Genomic DNA, 18,506 nt, shown 5'->3' with positions numbered 1-18,506 from the left:
TTTATAACAAAAGATGTTTGTGAAACACATTTTTCCACTATAAAGGCCAGTAAGAAGTAATTGTAAGTGTAATTTTTCAGTTTCAAAACTGCTGTGGCCTTGACCTTTGAGTTAATGACCAATTAAAACAGCATTAATTAAGGTTAATTCTATGACTATAGATAATCAAGCTATGGAAGTCTGATGGCTGTAGGCTAAAGAGTTTTTCAGTTTTTGTTCCAAAAACATATGGTCTACTTACATAAACTAAACAATATATGCCTCAAAAAGAGGAGTGGGAAAGATTAAGCAACTGGTGACACATTGTACCTATTACTAATGTGAAATCATTAATTTTCATAAGTGACTAATTTTCATGGATTTTGCAATTGACTCATCCATGAAATTAAATCTTGTCAAACAGACTATTTTTCTATTAATCTAATCTGTAGAATTTGAAATATATAAATTTATATCTCCACATAATAGTTGTTTTTGACAAAATCATGAAATTTAATGACCACAAAATTAAATGATTTTCCAGTACCTCAATAGGTTTCCACCTTGTAAACTGACAATTAGACCCATAACTTTAAAATCCCAGGTGCATTATTTCATCATAGGCAGCACCTGGGTAGAACCACCAACCTTTCACAAGCCAGCCGGATGACTTCCTCACATGACAAATTCAACGCCCCAAGTGAGGCTCAAACCTACATCGGTGAGGGGCTAGTGATTTGAAGTCAGTGGTCTTAACTACTCAGCCATGGCAGCCCCTCTGTTTGATACAGGTGTAATGTTGTTTTTCAGGAGTATCTCCAACATTGCCAGTACTCAATTAACAGTTAACCTAATCAGTGGTCAGGTATCTTGACCGCTATTCTCTTGTACCCCACACAAAATTACAACATACTGGCATAGATATATGTCAAACTTTGAAAGCAATTGCCTCACCCAAAGATGGCCCTTACCATCTCTCATTTTGTATTTTTGGGTGCTATCTACAGAAAACACGCATTGTATATTGGTGAGTACCTTCAAGTCATTCTCCAGCCAGTAGTACTGCCTGAATGGTTGTATCAGTCCAAATTGCAGAAAGAAATAGTACTCTGTTGATATAGATATAACATGTGCTGGACCAATGTCGAAGCTGAAAGCAATACATGGTAACAAACTTAAATAACTATGACAATACAATCAAAATAAAACTTTCATGTCTTACTTGTTATATTCTCTGTTTCTTTCATTTACTTAATAGATTACAATTTCACAATTTCCAATGATTCAAAACTATTTTTACTTGTTTTAATTACAATTGTAGTGAAGGAGAACCAATAAAAAATAATGTTTCAATACTAAATTTTCCCAGTAACTCTACACCAAAAAGGAAAACCTTTGTTTTTGTTTATCTTTTGAGTACTTTACACTCAGTATTCTTTAATTTTCTATATTTGAGCTGCACCATGAGAAAACCAACGTAGTGCACTTGTGACCAGCATGGATCCAGACCAGCTTGCCCATCCACGCAGTCTGGTCAGGATCCATGCTGTTCGCTTTTAAAGCCTATGCAATTAGAGAAACCATAAGCAACAGCATGGATCCTCACCAGACTGCCTGGATGCGCAGGCTGGTCTGGATCCATGCTGGTCGCAAATGCACTATGTTGGTTTTCTCATGGTGCAGCTCATATCAGTAACACCCTGCCCCAATCCCTTTACAGCTGAAATGTAAAACTGCCTCTACTGTCCTGTTCATAGGGTACTGTAATCAAATATTACTATTCAAAATCACTAACAACAATGTGCATAATTACAAATTAAACTGAGTGCCAACAATATGAGATTCTAACCTTGGTACTTGACCTTTTTACAAAACTGGATGTACTTTCAGGGGTGAAGTCGGATGAACGTTTATGACAAACAGTTTGTTTTGCTGAGTGTAACATTGCACTGACACATGCAGGTGCATTATTTCATCAGAACCACCGACCTTACGTAAGCCAGCTGGATGGCTTCCTCACATGAAAAATTCTACGCCCATAGTGAGGCTCGAACCCAAATCGGTGACGGGCAGGGTGACCAAATCCAAAGCAATATATCTCTCCACATATAGGGAGATATAACTGAGAATAAACAGTTCCACACACAAGGTTTTCTGGACATACACAAATAAGGACAATTTTATATGCACCCCAACCCTTCATTGAGCATAGTTTTGAGTCTTACAACTTACCTGTAAAACATGTTTTTACCATCTTCATCACCTGGCATTGTAAAACGGTTCTTGTAATGTGTGAAATTACTGAAATACAGGAAGTTCTCAAACTATTTATTCATGGCAAGATTTTTTTTCTGTTTTGATAACACAGGATAGAATAATATGTTCTTTTTGTACAGCTTTGATTGAACAGTGTAGAAATTTTAATACAAAAACAAGAGCTGTCTCCGTAGGATGACACATGCCCCCGATGGCACTTTAAATGAATAGTTATGGCCGATGTTAGAGTTTAGGACCTTTGACCTACGGAGCTGGGTCTTGCGCGCGACACGTCGTCTTACTGTGTCACACATTCATGCATAGTTATTTTAAAATCCATGCATGAATGACAAAGATATGGACCGGACATGCCCATCAATGCGCTATCATAAAAAATGACCTTTAACGTCCAAGTGTGACCTTGACCTTTGAGCTACGGACTTGGGTCTTGCGTGTGACACGTCGTCTTACAGTGGTACACATTCATGCCAAGTTATTTGAAAATCCATCCATCGATGACAAAGATATGGACCGGACACGCCCATCAATGCACTATCCTTTAATGTCTAAGTGTGACCTTGACCTTTGAGCTACGAACCTGGGTCTTGCGCACGACAAGTCGTCATACTGTGGTACACATTCATGCCAAGTTATTTGAAAATCCATCCATCGATGACAAAGATATGAGCCGGACACGCCCATCAATGCACTATCCTTTAACGTCTAAGTGTGACCTTGACCTTTGAGCTACAGACCTGGGTCTTGCATGCGACACGTCGTCTTACTGTGGTACACATTTATGCCAAGTTATTTGAAAATCCATCCATCAATGACAAAGATATGGACCGGACACGCCCATCAATGCACTATCCTTTAATGTCTAAGTGTGACCTTGACCTTTGAGCTACGGACCTGGGTCTTGCGTGTGACATGTCGTCTTACTGTGGTACACATTCATGCCAAGTTATTTGAAAATCCATCCATCGATGACAAAGATATGGACCGGACACGCCCATCAATGCACTATCCTTTAATGTCTAAGTGTGACCTTGACCTTTGAGCTACGGACCTGGGTCTTGCGCGCGACATGTCGTCTTACTGTGGTACATATTCATGCAAAGTTATTTGAAAATCCATCCATCGATGACAAAGATATGGACCGGACACGAAAATTGCGGACAGACCGACAGACTGACAGACAGACAGACGGTTCAGAAACTATATGCCTCCCTTCTGGGGCATAAAAATAATTATTTCTTCCACTGTTTTGCATTCATCATTAAAAACTCCTATTTTGCACCAAAAATTCTTTTTCAAGAATTGCTTTTTTTTTCATTCCAATCTTATTTCTTTTTAACCTTCATTCCCCTAAAATATTAATAATTAGTGATTTTCCTAATAAATTCATTTTTTTGGCAATAAAACAGAGGTAATTCGGGGCATCTTTTCAAAGTAAAAAAAAAATCCTAATACCACCGCAGAACTATAAACCACTGATATCCAGAGGGCTAAACTGTTGCAACATCATGTCTGTCACAGCAAATTACTCTTGACTTTTAAACTACAGTAACCAACTTACTGAGCATTTCTCAATTTTGATTAATTCAAGGGCCATAACCCCAGAATAACAAAGACAATCTGGTGATCCATGGATAAGAACTGCTTAAGTTATGAAGCCGACACAGTTAATTTTCACAATAAGCCATAACTCCAGAGCCACTGGATGATTACTGAACTTGGCTTACATGAACACTGACAATTTTTTTTAAATATTTCTAGTAATTCAAGGGCCATAACCCCAGAGCCTCTAAGACAACCCAGATGATTATCAAACTTGACTGACATAAACATTGTGACCAAGTTTTATGAATACTGGATAACAACAGCTCAAGTAAGAAAATGGGCACCATCTATTTTCTGGCCAACACTAGATTAGAACAGCTCGACAGCATAAAAAACTGACATGTCTACTAAACCCGCTTTGTTAATAGGTGATCTCTCAACTCAATGTCAAACTGTTTATATATTTGTATATTAAAGAGCAGAAAAATTAGTGACTTGTTCAAGTTAGATACTGCTAGTCTTGGTTCAATATGTTTAAGCACATATCTGACTTAAAGTAAATCTTCCAGCAACATAATGAATCTGACATTACATTGTATATTTATATATTAAAAGCAAAGTGTCTCTAACATTTTACAGCACCCCCATGAAAAACTATGCATCTAATAAAATAAACAATGCTTTTTTTTTTCACTCTGGAATCCACATCATATATTTAAACAAAAATATTTAGGTCAAGCTGTTTAATATATACATAAGAATTTCAGTGGTGTGTGTTGTATAAGTATAATACATTTAAACCAAAATATTCAGGTCAAGTACATGAGAATTTCAATGGTTCAGTTGTTTCGTCTATACAAAATATTATGTTTCAAATTTCTCCCACTTCTCCTTATAACTTCCTAACTGAGAAGATAAAGTTTAAAATCAAGTTATGTGACTTAGATGATATAGCCAGATAAAAACTAAAGATATCAAGTTGTACAGCTAAATTTTCTGTACTGAACTACAAGGTAACTTCCTAGTTTTGAATGAGGTTTAAACCTTTCAAATGTATCGGATATCCAGCTCTAGTCAAAATATCCTTATTTGAATAATGATCCTCTATTGACAAAATATTTATAGATTGCAAAACAAGGATTTAACCATATGTGGACATCGAAGGCTTACTGACAATGACAGAAAAACATTTATCACCAAATATGGCTATCAAACTATTACGTATTTGTTTGTAAATCTTGTTTTCCATGTATGTAATATTTACTTTATTGACATTTGAAAAGTAACTGGTTTAAATACAATTTTAAATACTGTATATATATAACCATCTATAGGTCCTTAAACTAGGAACCTATGCTCATGTTATTGTCTATTGTAATACAAAACTGATTGACTTTATGTATAATTTATCATGAAAATAAATATTGTTTAAACTAAATACAATGATTTTACAGTTTTATTTTCTGTACACTATCTTTTTTTAAGATCGAGAAAATTTCTAGCTGAGTAGTTAATATCAGTGATTTGTCTGTCTGAAAAAATGTCTAGCATTAACTTTTACTAAACACATTTTCTTTTCCCATGGTATCGGTAAATATTCAAGTTGATGGACCTAACCTGGGCCTATCAGCCTTGGAGAATATCACAAAGGTAAGGTCCATAAACTTGGATATTAACCTTGTCACATATTAACTGTTTATTACAGTATGACTTCCAGTTTTCAAACATGCAGATCTTTCTTTAGATAAAGTTATGACTGACTGGAAGTCCTTTTACCACATTACTATTTTGAAAGCTGTATTTACCTACTATTTATTTTCATATTTATCACGGAAGATCATTTATGGTAACCATGTCTTCATGAACTGTGAGCAGATTAATACACAAGAGGACCATGATGGTCCTGAATCGCTCACCTATCCCCACATGACCCAGTGTTGAACTGAGTATGACGTCGTTATTTCTATTATTTGACATAGTGACCTAGTTTTTGAGCACATGTGTCCTAGATATCATCAAGATAAAAAATTCTGACCAATTTTCATGAAGATCCATTGAAAAATATGGCCTCAAGAGAGGTCACAAGGTTTTTCTATTATTTGACCTAATGACCTAGTTTTTGAAGGCACGTGACCCACTTTTAAACTTGACCTAGATATCATCAAGGTGAACATTCTCACCAATTTTCATGAAGATCTTGTGAAAAATATGGCCTCTAGAGAGGTCACAAGGTTTTTCTATTTTTCGACCTACTGACCTAGTTTTTGATCGCACATGACCAAGTTACGAACCTGACCTAGATATCATCAAGGTGAACATTCTCACCAGTTTTCATGAAGATCCATTGAGAAATATGGCCTCTAGAGAGGTCACAAGGTTTTTCTATTTTTAGACCTACTGACCTAGTTTTTGACCCCACGTGACCCAGTTTCGAACCTGACCTAGATATCATCAAGGTGAACATTCTGACCAATATTCATGAAGATCTCTTGAAAAATATGGCCTCTAGAGAGGTCACACGTTTTTTCTATTTTTAGACCTACTGACCTAGTTTTTAACCCCACGTGACCCAGTTTCGAACTTGATCTAGACATCATCAAGGTAAACATTCTGACCAATTTTCCTATAGATCCATTGAAAAATATGGCCTCTAGAGAGGTCACAAGGTTTTTCTATTTTTAGACCTACTGCCCTAGTTTTTGACCGCACGTGACCCAGTTTCGAACTTAACCTAGACATCATCAAGGTGAACATTCTGACTAATTTTCATGAAGATCCATTGAGAAATATGGCCTCTAGAGAGGTCACAAGGTTTTTCTATTTTTAGACCTACTGACATAGTTTTTGATCCCACATGACCCAGTATCAAATTTGACCTAGATATCATCAAGGTGAACATTCTGACCAATATTCATAAAGATCTCATGAAAAATATGGCCTCTAGAGAGGTCACAAGGTTTTTCTATTTTTAGATCTACTGACCTAGTTTTTACCCCCACGTGACCCAGTTTCAAACTTGACCTAGATATCATCAAGCTGAACATTCTGACCAATTTTCATGAAGATCCATTGAGAAATATGGCCTCTAGAGAGGTCACAAGGTTTTTCTATTTTTAGACCTAATGACCTAGTTTTTGACCCCATGTGACCCAGTTTCGAACTTGACCTAGATATCATCAAGGTGAACATTCTGACCAATATTCATGAAGATCTCATGAAAAATATGGCCTCTAGAGAGGTCACAAGGTTTTTCTATTTTTAGACCTACTGACCTAGTTTTTGACCCCACGTGACCCAGTTTCGAACTTGACCTAGATATCATCAAGATGAACATTCTGACCAATTTTCATGAAGATCTTGTGAAATATATGGCCTCTAGAGAGGTCACAAGGTTTTTCTATTTTTAGACCTACTGACCTAGTTTTTGATGGCACGTGACCCAGTTTCGAACTTGACCTAGATATCAACAAGCTGAACATTCTGACCAAATTTCATAAAGATCCCATGAAAAATGTGACCTCTAGAGTGGTAAAAGTTTACGGACACACGCACGGACGATGGACGAGGGACGCCGCGCGATCACAAAAGCTCACCTTGTCACTTTGTGACAGGTGAGCTAAAAAGGCATGCCTTGCACTAAACTGCCAACCATTTTCACAGCTATTGTTACTTACCAATACCTTCACTTACTTTTCACATCTTCACTTACTATTCCTATCTTGATTTACTATTCCTATCTTTACTTACTTTTCCTATTTACACTTACTATTTCTATCTTGACTTACTTTTCGAATTTTCACTTACTATTCCTTTCTTCACTTACTTTTCCTATCTTCACTTACTTTTGCAATCTTCACTTACTTTTCCTATCTTCACTTACTATTCCTATCTTGACTTACTTTTCAAATTTTCACTTACTTTTCCTATCTTGACCAACTATACCTATCCTGACTTACTTTTCCTATCTTCACTTACTATTGCTATCTTGACTTACTTTTCCTATCTTCACTTACTATTCCTATCATCACTTACTATTGCTACCTTGACTTACTTTTCCTATCTTCACTTACTTTTCCTATCCACTTACTATTGCTATCTTTACTTACTTTTCCTATCTTCACTTACTATTGCTATCTTGACTTACTTTTCCTATCTTCACTTACTTTTCCCATTTTTACTTACTATTTATTTTCATGGTTTCCAGGACATGTCATGTATGGTAACCTTGCCGACAGAGGCTGTATCATATTCATAAACTTGTCTCCAATATAGCCATTATCCTGCATAAAAAATACTTTATTATTAAAAACAAAACTGTATTACATTCTGGATTCAGACATATTTTGCTGACTTCTCAATTTCATTCTCAGGGGTCACTGCACCATTTGCGGCTTAAGCATAACACTACAATTTCATAAAAATGACTCAAACTTTTTTCATGTGGCTCTTACAATGCAACTATTTTGTTGCTAAATACTTTATTAAATTTCAATTATACTTTTGCAACTGAAAATTTCTCAATAAAGTTTTAATGCAGTGTGACCCCTTATTCTTGGAATATTTTACACGAAACTGGTATATTTCCAGTGATGTTTAATCGATACAGCAGTTCAATATATGTCTAACTATTAATTGGTGTATACATGTATTCAGTAACTATAATATTCAGTAACTATAAGTAATCAAATTTCTTCCCCTTTTGCTAATTAAAAGTGTGACTTAAACACACATTTGAAATTTATATAGCCAGCCAAAAGAAAAATATTCAAACTAACCTAACTTACAAATATCTACTTGCCTTTAAAGTTACTTATGACTGTAAACTGTTACAGAAGACAGTCCAAAACATTTCACAGTACTAAGAGAAAACCCTGCATCTAACAAAATATAATTTGTATCAAATTAATCATTAACTTACAGAATCCATGTCATATGCCAGGTCACCTAAAAAGAAAATAAAATGTTTTATTAATTTTGTTAATAAATAGTATACTACGTCCATATACAGCTGAAACTCAATGTCTCGAACTCACTTCTTTCAAAATTCTGGCATAATCTCGAAGACATTTTTAAGTCCTGTTCTGAAAACACATTCGCAAAATATCACGTTTCCTGTCTTTGGGTCACTTACATGTACCCATAACTCCCCTACAACAAAGCCAGCTAATGATTTATTGAAGCTCATCAGTCACTGACCCACTGGTTCTCTTGTAATTGTTTTTTAGTACCTAGTAGTCTCAAAGTCACTTAGTCATACAGAACTACTGACTGATCAGCAAGGGATATATACACAAGAAATAAAATCTGTAAAAACATCATTTGGAAGGATAGAATGCAATCAAGGAAATAATACAGACTTGGTTTGTCCGAGTTTGTTCATGAGGGGTAATCAATATGCATCACCCATTGTGCCTCCCCCCATCACCCCCCCCCCCCATCCCCTAGCACTAGCTTAAGCGATATATCACAGTAAAATTGTATGGACTCCATCATCCTAAACTACCAGAAAAAATATAACAACACTAAGTCCTACCAAAGGGTGTCTTTTCAGCTGCCACACTCAACTTTTAGGACTGCTGTTGTGATTGTTTATTTTTTATTTTATTTTTTATTTAACGTCGCACCGACACGATAGGTCATATGGCGACTTTCCAGCTTTAATGGTGGAGGAAGACCCCAGGTGCCCCTCCGTGCATTATTTCATCACGAGCGGGCACCTGGGTAGAACCACCGATCTTCCGTAAGCCAGCTGGATGGCTTCCTCACATGAAGAATTCAATGCCCCGAGTGAGGCTCGAACCCACATCGATGAGGGGCAAGTGATTTGAAGTCAGCGACCTTAACCAATCGGCCACGGAGGCCCCTATGTATCTGTGATTGTTTATAAAATCCATAAGAATATCCCTTAGAAGCATAGAACACAACAAAGTAACATACCTGTCTCAGTTGATCTATTTCTGTTCATGACAGAATATGAAATGTTCAACAACCCGGAGGCGTACAAAAATGTGTTTTTTTCCCAATATGCTAATAAAAAATTAGGGCAGGTAATTCAGAGTAGGTCAGGATACTAGAAATAATTTTTTTTTTGGGCCTACCGGTAATCATGTAATCATCAGTCATGTCATAATGTAAAATCTTTATCTTTAATATTTAGCCTGCTAGCAGCAAGTGATCCTGCCTTTGCAACCAGTGCAGACCAAGATCAGCCAGCACGTTGATCATGGCCTGCACTGTTCGCTTTTCAGTCAGTAAATATTCAGTGAACAACCTTTTTACAAACAAGTGGTACTGCCCAAACTGAATGATGAACCCGTCCATTTTAGAAATTTAGCAGGGTAAAGGTTAAAGGAATTTAAGAAGAAACATACCAACATGGAACACGGCATCATACATTCCTTTATTATTGTCAATCATTAGACGTTGAAGTGACTGATGGTTAGAAAAGCCAAAATCTCCGTACAAGGCAATGTGTGGTGACCAATCAGAGCCCTCCTGCATTGCTCTGAAGGTGAACACCTCACTCCAAACATTTTCCACTGTAGTGCCAACCTTATAGACTGAAATGATACAGATTATTACAATTTAATTTTTGGGGGCAATGCCCCCAGATTTAACAAACCGTCTTTCAATTTTCTTGTCGAGCTTATGACCAAACTGACAACACACAGAAAACAAGTTCCAAAGTATTTACCAAATATAACTTTCATTTTGCATTTTGCAATTATATTTCGATCCAGATATGATTAAATAGATCTACACATTTTATATCAACAACAGTGTGTGAAGAAAACTAAACTGCATTATAAATATAAATTATAATAGATCTTCTTAAGCGTAAGAATAATAAAGACGCTTGCTTTGATCACGTGATCGATTCTGAAACCGACACTTGTTTTGATCATGTGTCCTATTCTGAAATCCAATAACTAGTTTCAATACGCTCAAAAAAAATGTGTTCATGATTCTACGTGGAAATAGCAACTACTAGGGAATTGCAACGCCACTGATAAGCCGATACATTATTGATTTTTTCATCACCGTGCCTCGACACTGTTGTGGATGTGTATTACGGAGAAACTTTATCAGTTTGTGGCGATCAGTACCGTTTATCAGTAGGCGAATCTATAAATATGCGGCAACATCCTATAGATCCCGATTCGCAATCTGTTAAAATATCTTTTCAGGTGTTATTTCTAAAATATTATTTCAGAAAATAGAGTGCTGAAATGAAACTGCAGATATACATTTATGTTACCAGTTTAATGTATTTCATCTATCTGAGGGTGCAAAATTTAATGGTCTCTGATAGTTATATTCGAAGGCAGAACCCCAGAAATCTTGTTCTTTTTTCCATGGGCGTTTCGTATCCTAATTTACTCGAACCTAACTGTATACGCCAGTTCAGTAGGTTCATTGATATGACGAATCACGGTTTTCATAGTGTTTAATGTATTTCTTATAACATGATATTGATAGTTTGAAATACAGGTGTACATTAAATAACCTAAAATTGAAAAAGACAATGTTATTTTGATCAACAAACATAACAAACAATATGAATAATAATATCATCATATATCATGTATGTTTTTAAGAAAACAGTAACTGAATTTTAGCAATAGTTGGAATGGAAAAAAGGTAGATCTATAAAAATATTTTTTACAGGTGTTTGTGTTAACTAATGATGACTCCTTATCAAAATGATGCTTATTTGTAACAAAAAGCATTCCTGACTTTTTTAATTGATAAGTATTGTACACATTAGAATACATAGCCTAGATTTTTTCAATGTCAGTTCAAGGAAATCCTGTTCCTTTAAACTTTCACATATTGGAATATTTTGACTTTCTTTCCAAACTTTCATAAAGTGTTACAAAGTTTGCCTGTTTCTGTTAGAGTGTCAAGAACACATGATGTCAGGACATAGAGTGCAAACAGAAGTATTGAAGAAATTGAAATACATTGTATAGCTTTATCTTTTTCATTTTATCAAACCTGGCAATTTTGTTTGTCGATGAACAACTGCTTTGAACAAGACTAGATTTTTTATCTTTACCTTTTGAACAAAATATAGAAGTGTATTGAACACAAAGTTAATAAATATTGTTGTGCACTCTTAAAGTTGTGACCACTCCAATTCTTGCCACACACAAGTGCATTACAGAATGCCTGCATGTACTTCCCTGACATGAATGGGTTACATCAAGTCTTGAAACTGCAAAGCATTGCCCCCATCAGTCCTCTCAGTACTTTGATTCATTATTGTTACAGGCTTGTAGTGCTCACAATTTAGAATATGTGGTTCTGCCAAATCAGCCAATCAGAAGAGACATCCTTTAACTGTGACTTAGAGTCAGACAAACAACGGGCATAGGGAAAGACATATGAGCCGTGCCATGAGAAAACCAACTTAGTGACTCTGCGACCAGCATGGATCCTGACCAGCCTGCGTTGCTGTTCGCTAACAGTTTCTCTGACTGCAATAGGCTTTGAAAGTAAACAGCATGGATCCTGACCAGACTGCGCAGGCTGGTCTGGATCCAAGCTGCAGTCGCAAAGCCACTATGTTGGTTTTCTCATGGTGCGGCTCATATAACACTAAAGCTGAAAACAAGACCTATCACTAATGGTGATGAACAGAAACTGTGTTTGGGGTGCTCTGTGCTTCCAGCAAATCTTCCCTCTTCTTTGTTTTATTTTTAGCTCTAAGGGGCCAAATGTAACCAGCTGAACAAGGTTGAAAGAGAACCTTACAAGTATACTACAGACCACATTGGGTGAAAATCTGTTGAGAACTTAACATTATTCCACTTTAAGGTCTGGTGGCCTTAATAAGTTTATGTTTTGTATTTGCTAACATGATCATCTAGAAGTCCAGCAAATAGTTACAGCAATAACATCCTAATTAAATTAAATTACCATATAAAGAGAATTCAAGAAAGCCCATATTAGCTGCTTTAGTAGCTGATTTTATGTGACTAGCAAAGGTATGACGTTCTCAAACAAATGACGTTCTCAAACAACTTCAGTGATACAATAATACAATGATTAACCCTAACCTGAACCAAAACATAAAGAATTTTATTCATAACTTTAAAACAGAGAGGAGATTTGTTTGTTTCAGTGTAAGATTGAAATAACTTTCATGAGTGAACAGATGTCATTAACAGTCAAGATGTAATATTTTCTTGACTTGAATAGCCACAAGTAAAAATGTACGATGGGATGTTAATGAGTGAAAGTTATTGTGATCTTACATGTAAAACAGACATTTTTTTTTGTTTAATGTTTCAACTGAACTTACTCATTTTGTATTTTCTTACCAGTGAAAAATATGACATTTTTGATATTTTTCACCGAGAAAATAACAGATTTCATTCTAGTATTTCAAAAATTCACTTAAAAGCATGTAATAAAATGATTTTACTAAGGTACTAGTTAGGAGAACGCATCACTTACCATATGCAGCACCAGGCTTGAGTCCGGAGAATGAGACTGTGTGTATGAACTGCGTATGGTGCAGGGTACCAGGGTCCACAAACTTTGAGCTACTTCCTTTCACTGCCACACTCGGGGGTTTCTTAGATATTGAAGGGCCTATCATGGCTACAGTTGTCTGTGTGGCATTCATTGTACTCCATGTTACAACCATACGTGTTGGGTCAACTGAAAACGACAATTACTGAATAGGTTACATTTGAATGTGGAATAAAATTCTTCCATTGTCCAGTACTTTAATGCAAATTAAAGGCTTAAAAACTACTAATATTTCAGGGTAATCTTTATTTATACAGTTTTGATATAAAATGTTGGGTTTTCTTTTGTTAGGTTTAATGTCACACTGACAAAATTACAGGTCATTCTAACTTCAGTGGTGGAGGAAGGGCCCCAGGTGCCCCTCTTTGCATTATTTCATCACAGGCAGGCACTGCTTAACTAGAACTGTCACAGGAGTGACGAATTATACCCCCACAATGAGGCCTTGTCACAGAAGTATAGCAACCATAAGAATGAAATGGCCACAAGAAGGTGCAATTTAATTCAAACTTGGATGACTATATGATGCTTTACCTGTTTTATACCAAAATTTATTTAAATCTGTCAAGCCTTTCATGAGTTATTCTTCGTAAACCATGAGTTTTGCAAATTTAAATTTGGAAAAAGACCATAACAGTGTCGAACAAGAGCTTCGCAGGAGACAGCGCACTGGACTATTTTGATGCAGGATAGTGAAACTGGGCAAATATGAGGAAACTGGAGCTATCACTGGACTGTTTAATGACTCAAATGTGGATGACAATATTGGGCAATAGCTTGAGTGCGTACCAAAAGTATAAAGTAATAAGAAAGATATGTGTATTTAAACATTAAATAAATATAAAACGGGCATGGTATATAATTGTGTGATAAAATGAAACAAACTGTTATAATCACGGTGATACATCGTACAGCGGATATAGCTAGTTATTGAGCTAAAAATAATGGCGTTTTTTTGAAAATCTGCATTACCACTGGTAAGATTTAACATTATTTCAACACCTTTAAGATAACAAGAGCTGTCGGAGGACAGCAACGCTCGACTATTCAATAGCCTTGGCTGGGGTGTGCATCTGAATTCGGTATTGTTTAAGTAATTAAAATGTAATTGTCAATTACACCCTAGAACTGTTCTGTAATTAATTAAATTACAATTACATGTAACTGATAAATGACCCAATTACAAATTACATTCAATTACTTGGGAAATGTAATTTAATTGCAATTAATTATAATTACATTTTTAATTACCCCAGGTCTGGATTGAATGAATACGAGTCGAAAAAGGAGCATAATTTAGTAAAAAAGCAAAACAGGGTTATGGAACCTGCATATGCTTATCAGCTCATGACAGTGGACAAGTGTGTGAAGTTTCAATCCATTCCCATTTGTGGGTACTGAGATACCAGCTTACATATAAGAATTTAACCCAAAACTCCTAAGTTGAAAAAGGGGCATAACTTTGTAAAATGCGAAGTTGAGTTTTTGACCCTTTGCACAGCATGTCATATCATGACAGTGAACAAGTGTGTGAAGTTTCAATCCTTTCCCATTAGTGGATACTGAGATACCAGCTTACATACAATAACTTAACCAAAAATTTCTATGTTGAAAAAGGGGCATAATTTTGTAAAAAAGCAAGATAAAGTTATGGGACCTGCTTTGTGCATATCAGATTATGACAGTGAACAAGTGTGTGAAGTTTCAATCCATTCCAATTAGTGAGTACTGTGATACCAGCTTACATACAAAACCTTAACCAAAAAATTCTAAGTCGAAAAAGGGGCATATTTATGTAACCTGTGCAATGTAAGTCAGTTTATCACAGTGTGTTAAGTTTCAATCCATTCCCGCAAGTGGTTGCTGAGATACAAGCTTACATACAAAAACTTATCCAAATCGGGACGCCGACGCATGGGCGAGTCCAATAGCTCTACTATTCTATGAATAGTCAAGCTAAAAATGATGTAAACGGTGAATTTTATCAAAAGTGGAATGATTCCTATGCCCGAAAATACATCCATATAGCTGGAAACATGCACAAGGGAGTTTATAAATAGGCTGATGTTCCGTTTGCTCACTGTCGAACCTTTATTTTTGTGCATATTTTAGTAAAGTAGATCGGTAATAGACGATTCATCGAAATTTTAAACCGGCAATTCTCTTTAATTTTCTATTGAGTATTCATACGAAAAATCCTGGATATCTGACTATAACAGTTTCTTTGTATTTAATGTATTACCCAAATGAATTTTGACACGAGTGTACGGGGTATAGACATTTGCAGTGTGGGGCATAGACCGTTTTCAGAAATATCCTGTACGGAGTATAGACGAAGAAAATTGAGATGTACTGAAGGTTTCATTCAATATGATTACTTAAAGTTAATGCTGCTAACAGAACATTTCACACTTTCTTGATGTTTTTTTCAGGATTTGTCTCACTTTAAGACCATTAATTGCAGCTCATGTGGTCGGTTAAAGAAGGACAGGTGCTATGTTTCTGATAAGTGTATGTCAGCTCAAAACAATATCTAAACCAAACTTGTTAAATGAATTAACAATGCTGATAAATACAGAAATCATGTTGTCTGTCCAATCAATCTCAGAGTCTAAAATTTCTAGGTTTTGCAACAGATCATTGCAAGTATATTTCCATTTTATCTTTTAAGAATGTCAACAATGCTGTACATGAGAGCCAAAACACGAAGCTTAAAAAAGTTAATTATTAAAACATTATTTTATGAAACCTCATTTCATTTCTTAGGTATTATTGATATGCTTATTCTTCTTTTTTTATTAATAGTCATGTATGTATCTCCACATAAAATTGTGATACATTATACAATGATTTGTCAAAAGAAGCATGCAGCAAACATTTAGGGGTCTTTCTGATAAACAGTCAGGGGTGTAACTGTTTTAAGTTATGTAACCTATTTCAGTTACTTTTTCAAGCATTTTATAACCTGTATTAGTTATAAAATTATAAGTTAACTCAGGTAAGTTATTCAAAAAAAGTCTTTTTGCTGTTCTCACAAAGTGACCTATACATAGAGATGGTACCTAAAAATTCAAATTGCATCTGAAATTATTTTCTGTTGAACACTTAATATCGGAGTACCTCATTTACATAATGGTTTTACTTTCATACTTCATTTTTCATGCTGAAAGGCAATATTTAATCCGAAAAATTTGGTCCTACTTGGAAAAGTGAAGCCAGTGACAGATAACTCTACTAGGACTATTTAGTTATGTGACCAAAGTACGCATAGATTCGGATGTGTTTCCCAAAAATGTAGTTTACTTCAAGATCTTTGAATAATCATTCAAACAAAAAAAGTTGAGCATTATCTTTCATTTGTGAATGTAATAATTCAAAGACAATTGTTTTTATTCATTACTGTCGATAATTTATAGGTATGATAATTATGATCATAGGAAAGAAAACATTATTCGTGGGAAAAAATATAAATAGACTATAAGAATTTTACGACATCGAATCACTCAACATTTTACAAAATTCGTTTGCCAAGAATAATCAAGACCTCAAAATGTACGAGTTAAAAACATAGCGATATAAAAATGTATATTCTATCTTATGGTCACACCAAAACCATACCAAAAACTGTGCCGAAGGAAGTTATTTCACTTTTTATGACACGCACCTTGTGTTTACAAATGTACCTAATTTGCATATTGATCGAGGCGTGCGGAATCGCATTTACCTTGCTGAACTTGCCGTTACAGAAACTTCTGTTAATATAATGTAGACTGTCATTAGTATAAATAAAATGGTTGTGTTAGTTAAAAAGAAATGACATTCATCTTTCTTTAGCTAATCCATCAAAATAACGAAGCCGGTTTCGCTGTCAAAAGTTCCCGTATTTACTGAATGGTGATATGTTAAAAAGGCATGGGATAAGTGATATGTGCTTCAGGTTTTCACTTGATTTGTTGTTGTTGTCGTTGAATACGCGGCTTTAGGTACCATCTCTACTATACAGTGAAATAAGTAGCAATCTGTGGTTAATCAAATTCTCTTTTAGTCTGATCATGACCTGGTAAGTATAATGGGATGCTAAGAGTTTTATAGTTGTAAACCTTTTGGGTAAAACTATATCAGCCTTGCCGTAAAAAAATTTACTGCATAGCTGGAAAGATAAGAGTTCAAGGATTCAGAAAATAATTGCTTTAGTCACCTTCAAAATGAGGAAATGGCACAGGAGGGCTTTGTAATATTTTATGATAACTGAAACAAGTTATGAAAATATAAGAAATAACTCTTTTACAAATGGGTTATAAACTGTGATAACTTGATACAGTTACACCCCTGACTGTTAAAAGTACTTATAATTTTTGGATCATATATATATAACAAGAGCTGTCCGTAAGACAGCCAAGCTCAACTATTCGAAATATTGTCCCAGAAGCAGGAAAATATTTCTCAAAAAGGTTAAATATCAAAAGAGTTTTAAGTTCAAGAGAGGATATAATTTGACCAAAATGCATATCAGAGTTATGGGACTTGCTGCTATCAACTAGTTTTATAACCCCCAAGGCACTGGTGAAGTTTCAATTCAATAATTGTATTAGTTTTGGAGATAGTATCTTGCATGTAAAACTTTTAACCAGAATTTTCTAAGTCCTAAAGGGGGCACAATTTGCCCGAAATACAGGTCAGAGTTATGGGACTTGACCCAGTGAGGTTGGTAACTGACCTAGAAAAAGAAAAAATAAGTTTCAAATCTATATGCCTTTTAGTAAAAGCTGTATGTACTTGCATGCAAAACTTTAACCAGGATTTTCTAAGTCCAAAAGGGGGCATAATTTGACCAAAATGAAGGTCAGAGTTATGGAACTTGGTGTTATCAACTAGTTTTATAACCCCGAAGACACATGTGAAGTTTCAATTCAATACCTGCATTAGTTTTGGAGATAGTAACTAGCATGTAAAACTTTAACCATAATTTTCTAAGTCCAAAAGGGGGCATAATTTACATAAAATACATGTCAGAGTTATGGGACTTGACCCAGTGAGGTCGGTAATTGACCTAGAAAAAGAAAAAATAAGTTTCAAATTTATATGCCTTTTAGTACTAGCTGTATGTACTTTCACGCAAAACTTTAACCAGAATTTTCTAAGTCCAAAAAGGGGCATAATTTGGCCAA

At 35.3% G+C, this 18,506-nt stretch overlaps 1 protein-coding gene across 1 annotated transcript in view; it reads right to left on the bottom strand.

The window, feature by feature from the left end:
* LOC123534353 (acid phosphatase type 7-like) overlaps nt 1–13,488 on the bottom strand; it is a 28,448-nt gene extending 14,960 nt beyond the window's left edge. The window contains exons 1-6 of the mRNA XM_053550638.1: nt 13,261–13,488; nt 10,170–10,358; nt 8,717–8,742; nt 7,981–8,078; nt 2,212–2,280; nt 1,015–1,129 (exon numbers count right to left, since the gene is read on the bottom strand). Coding sequence (XP_053406613.1) covers nt 1,015–1,129; nt 2,212–2,280; nt 7,981–8,078; nt 8,717–8,742; nt 10,170–10,358; nt 13,261–13,453 — 690 coding nt within the window. The 5' untranslated portion in view covers nt 13,454–13,488. The remainder of the gene's footprint in view (nt 1–1,014; nt 1,130–2,211; nt 2,281–7,980; nt 8,079–8,716; nt 8,743–10,169; nt 10,359–13,260) is intronic.
* Between the last annotated feature and the right edge of the window lie 5,018 nt (nt 13,489–18,506).

Source organism: Mercenaria mercenaria, chromosome 1 (genome assembly GCF_021730395.1).
Source record: "Mercenaria mercenaria strain notata chromosome 1, MADL_Memer_1, whole genome shotgun sequence".
Taxonomy (NCBI): Eukaryota; Metazoa; Mollusca; class Bivalvia; order Venerida; family Veneridae; genus Mercenaria; species Mercenaria mercenaria.
The sequence above is the reverse complement of the archived record's forward strand: the minus strand, read 5'-3'. Positions and strand labels throughout refer to the sequence as shown.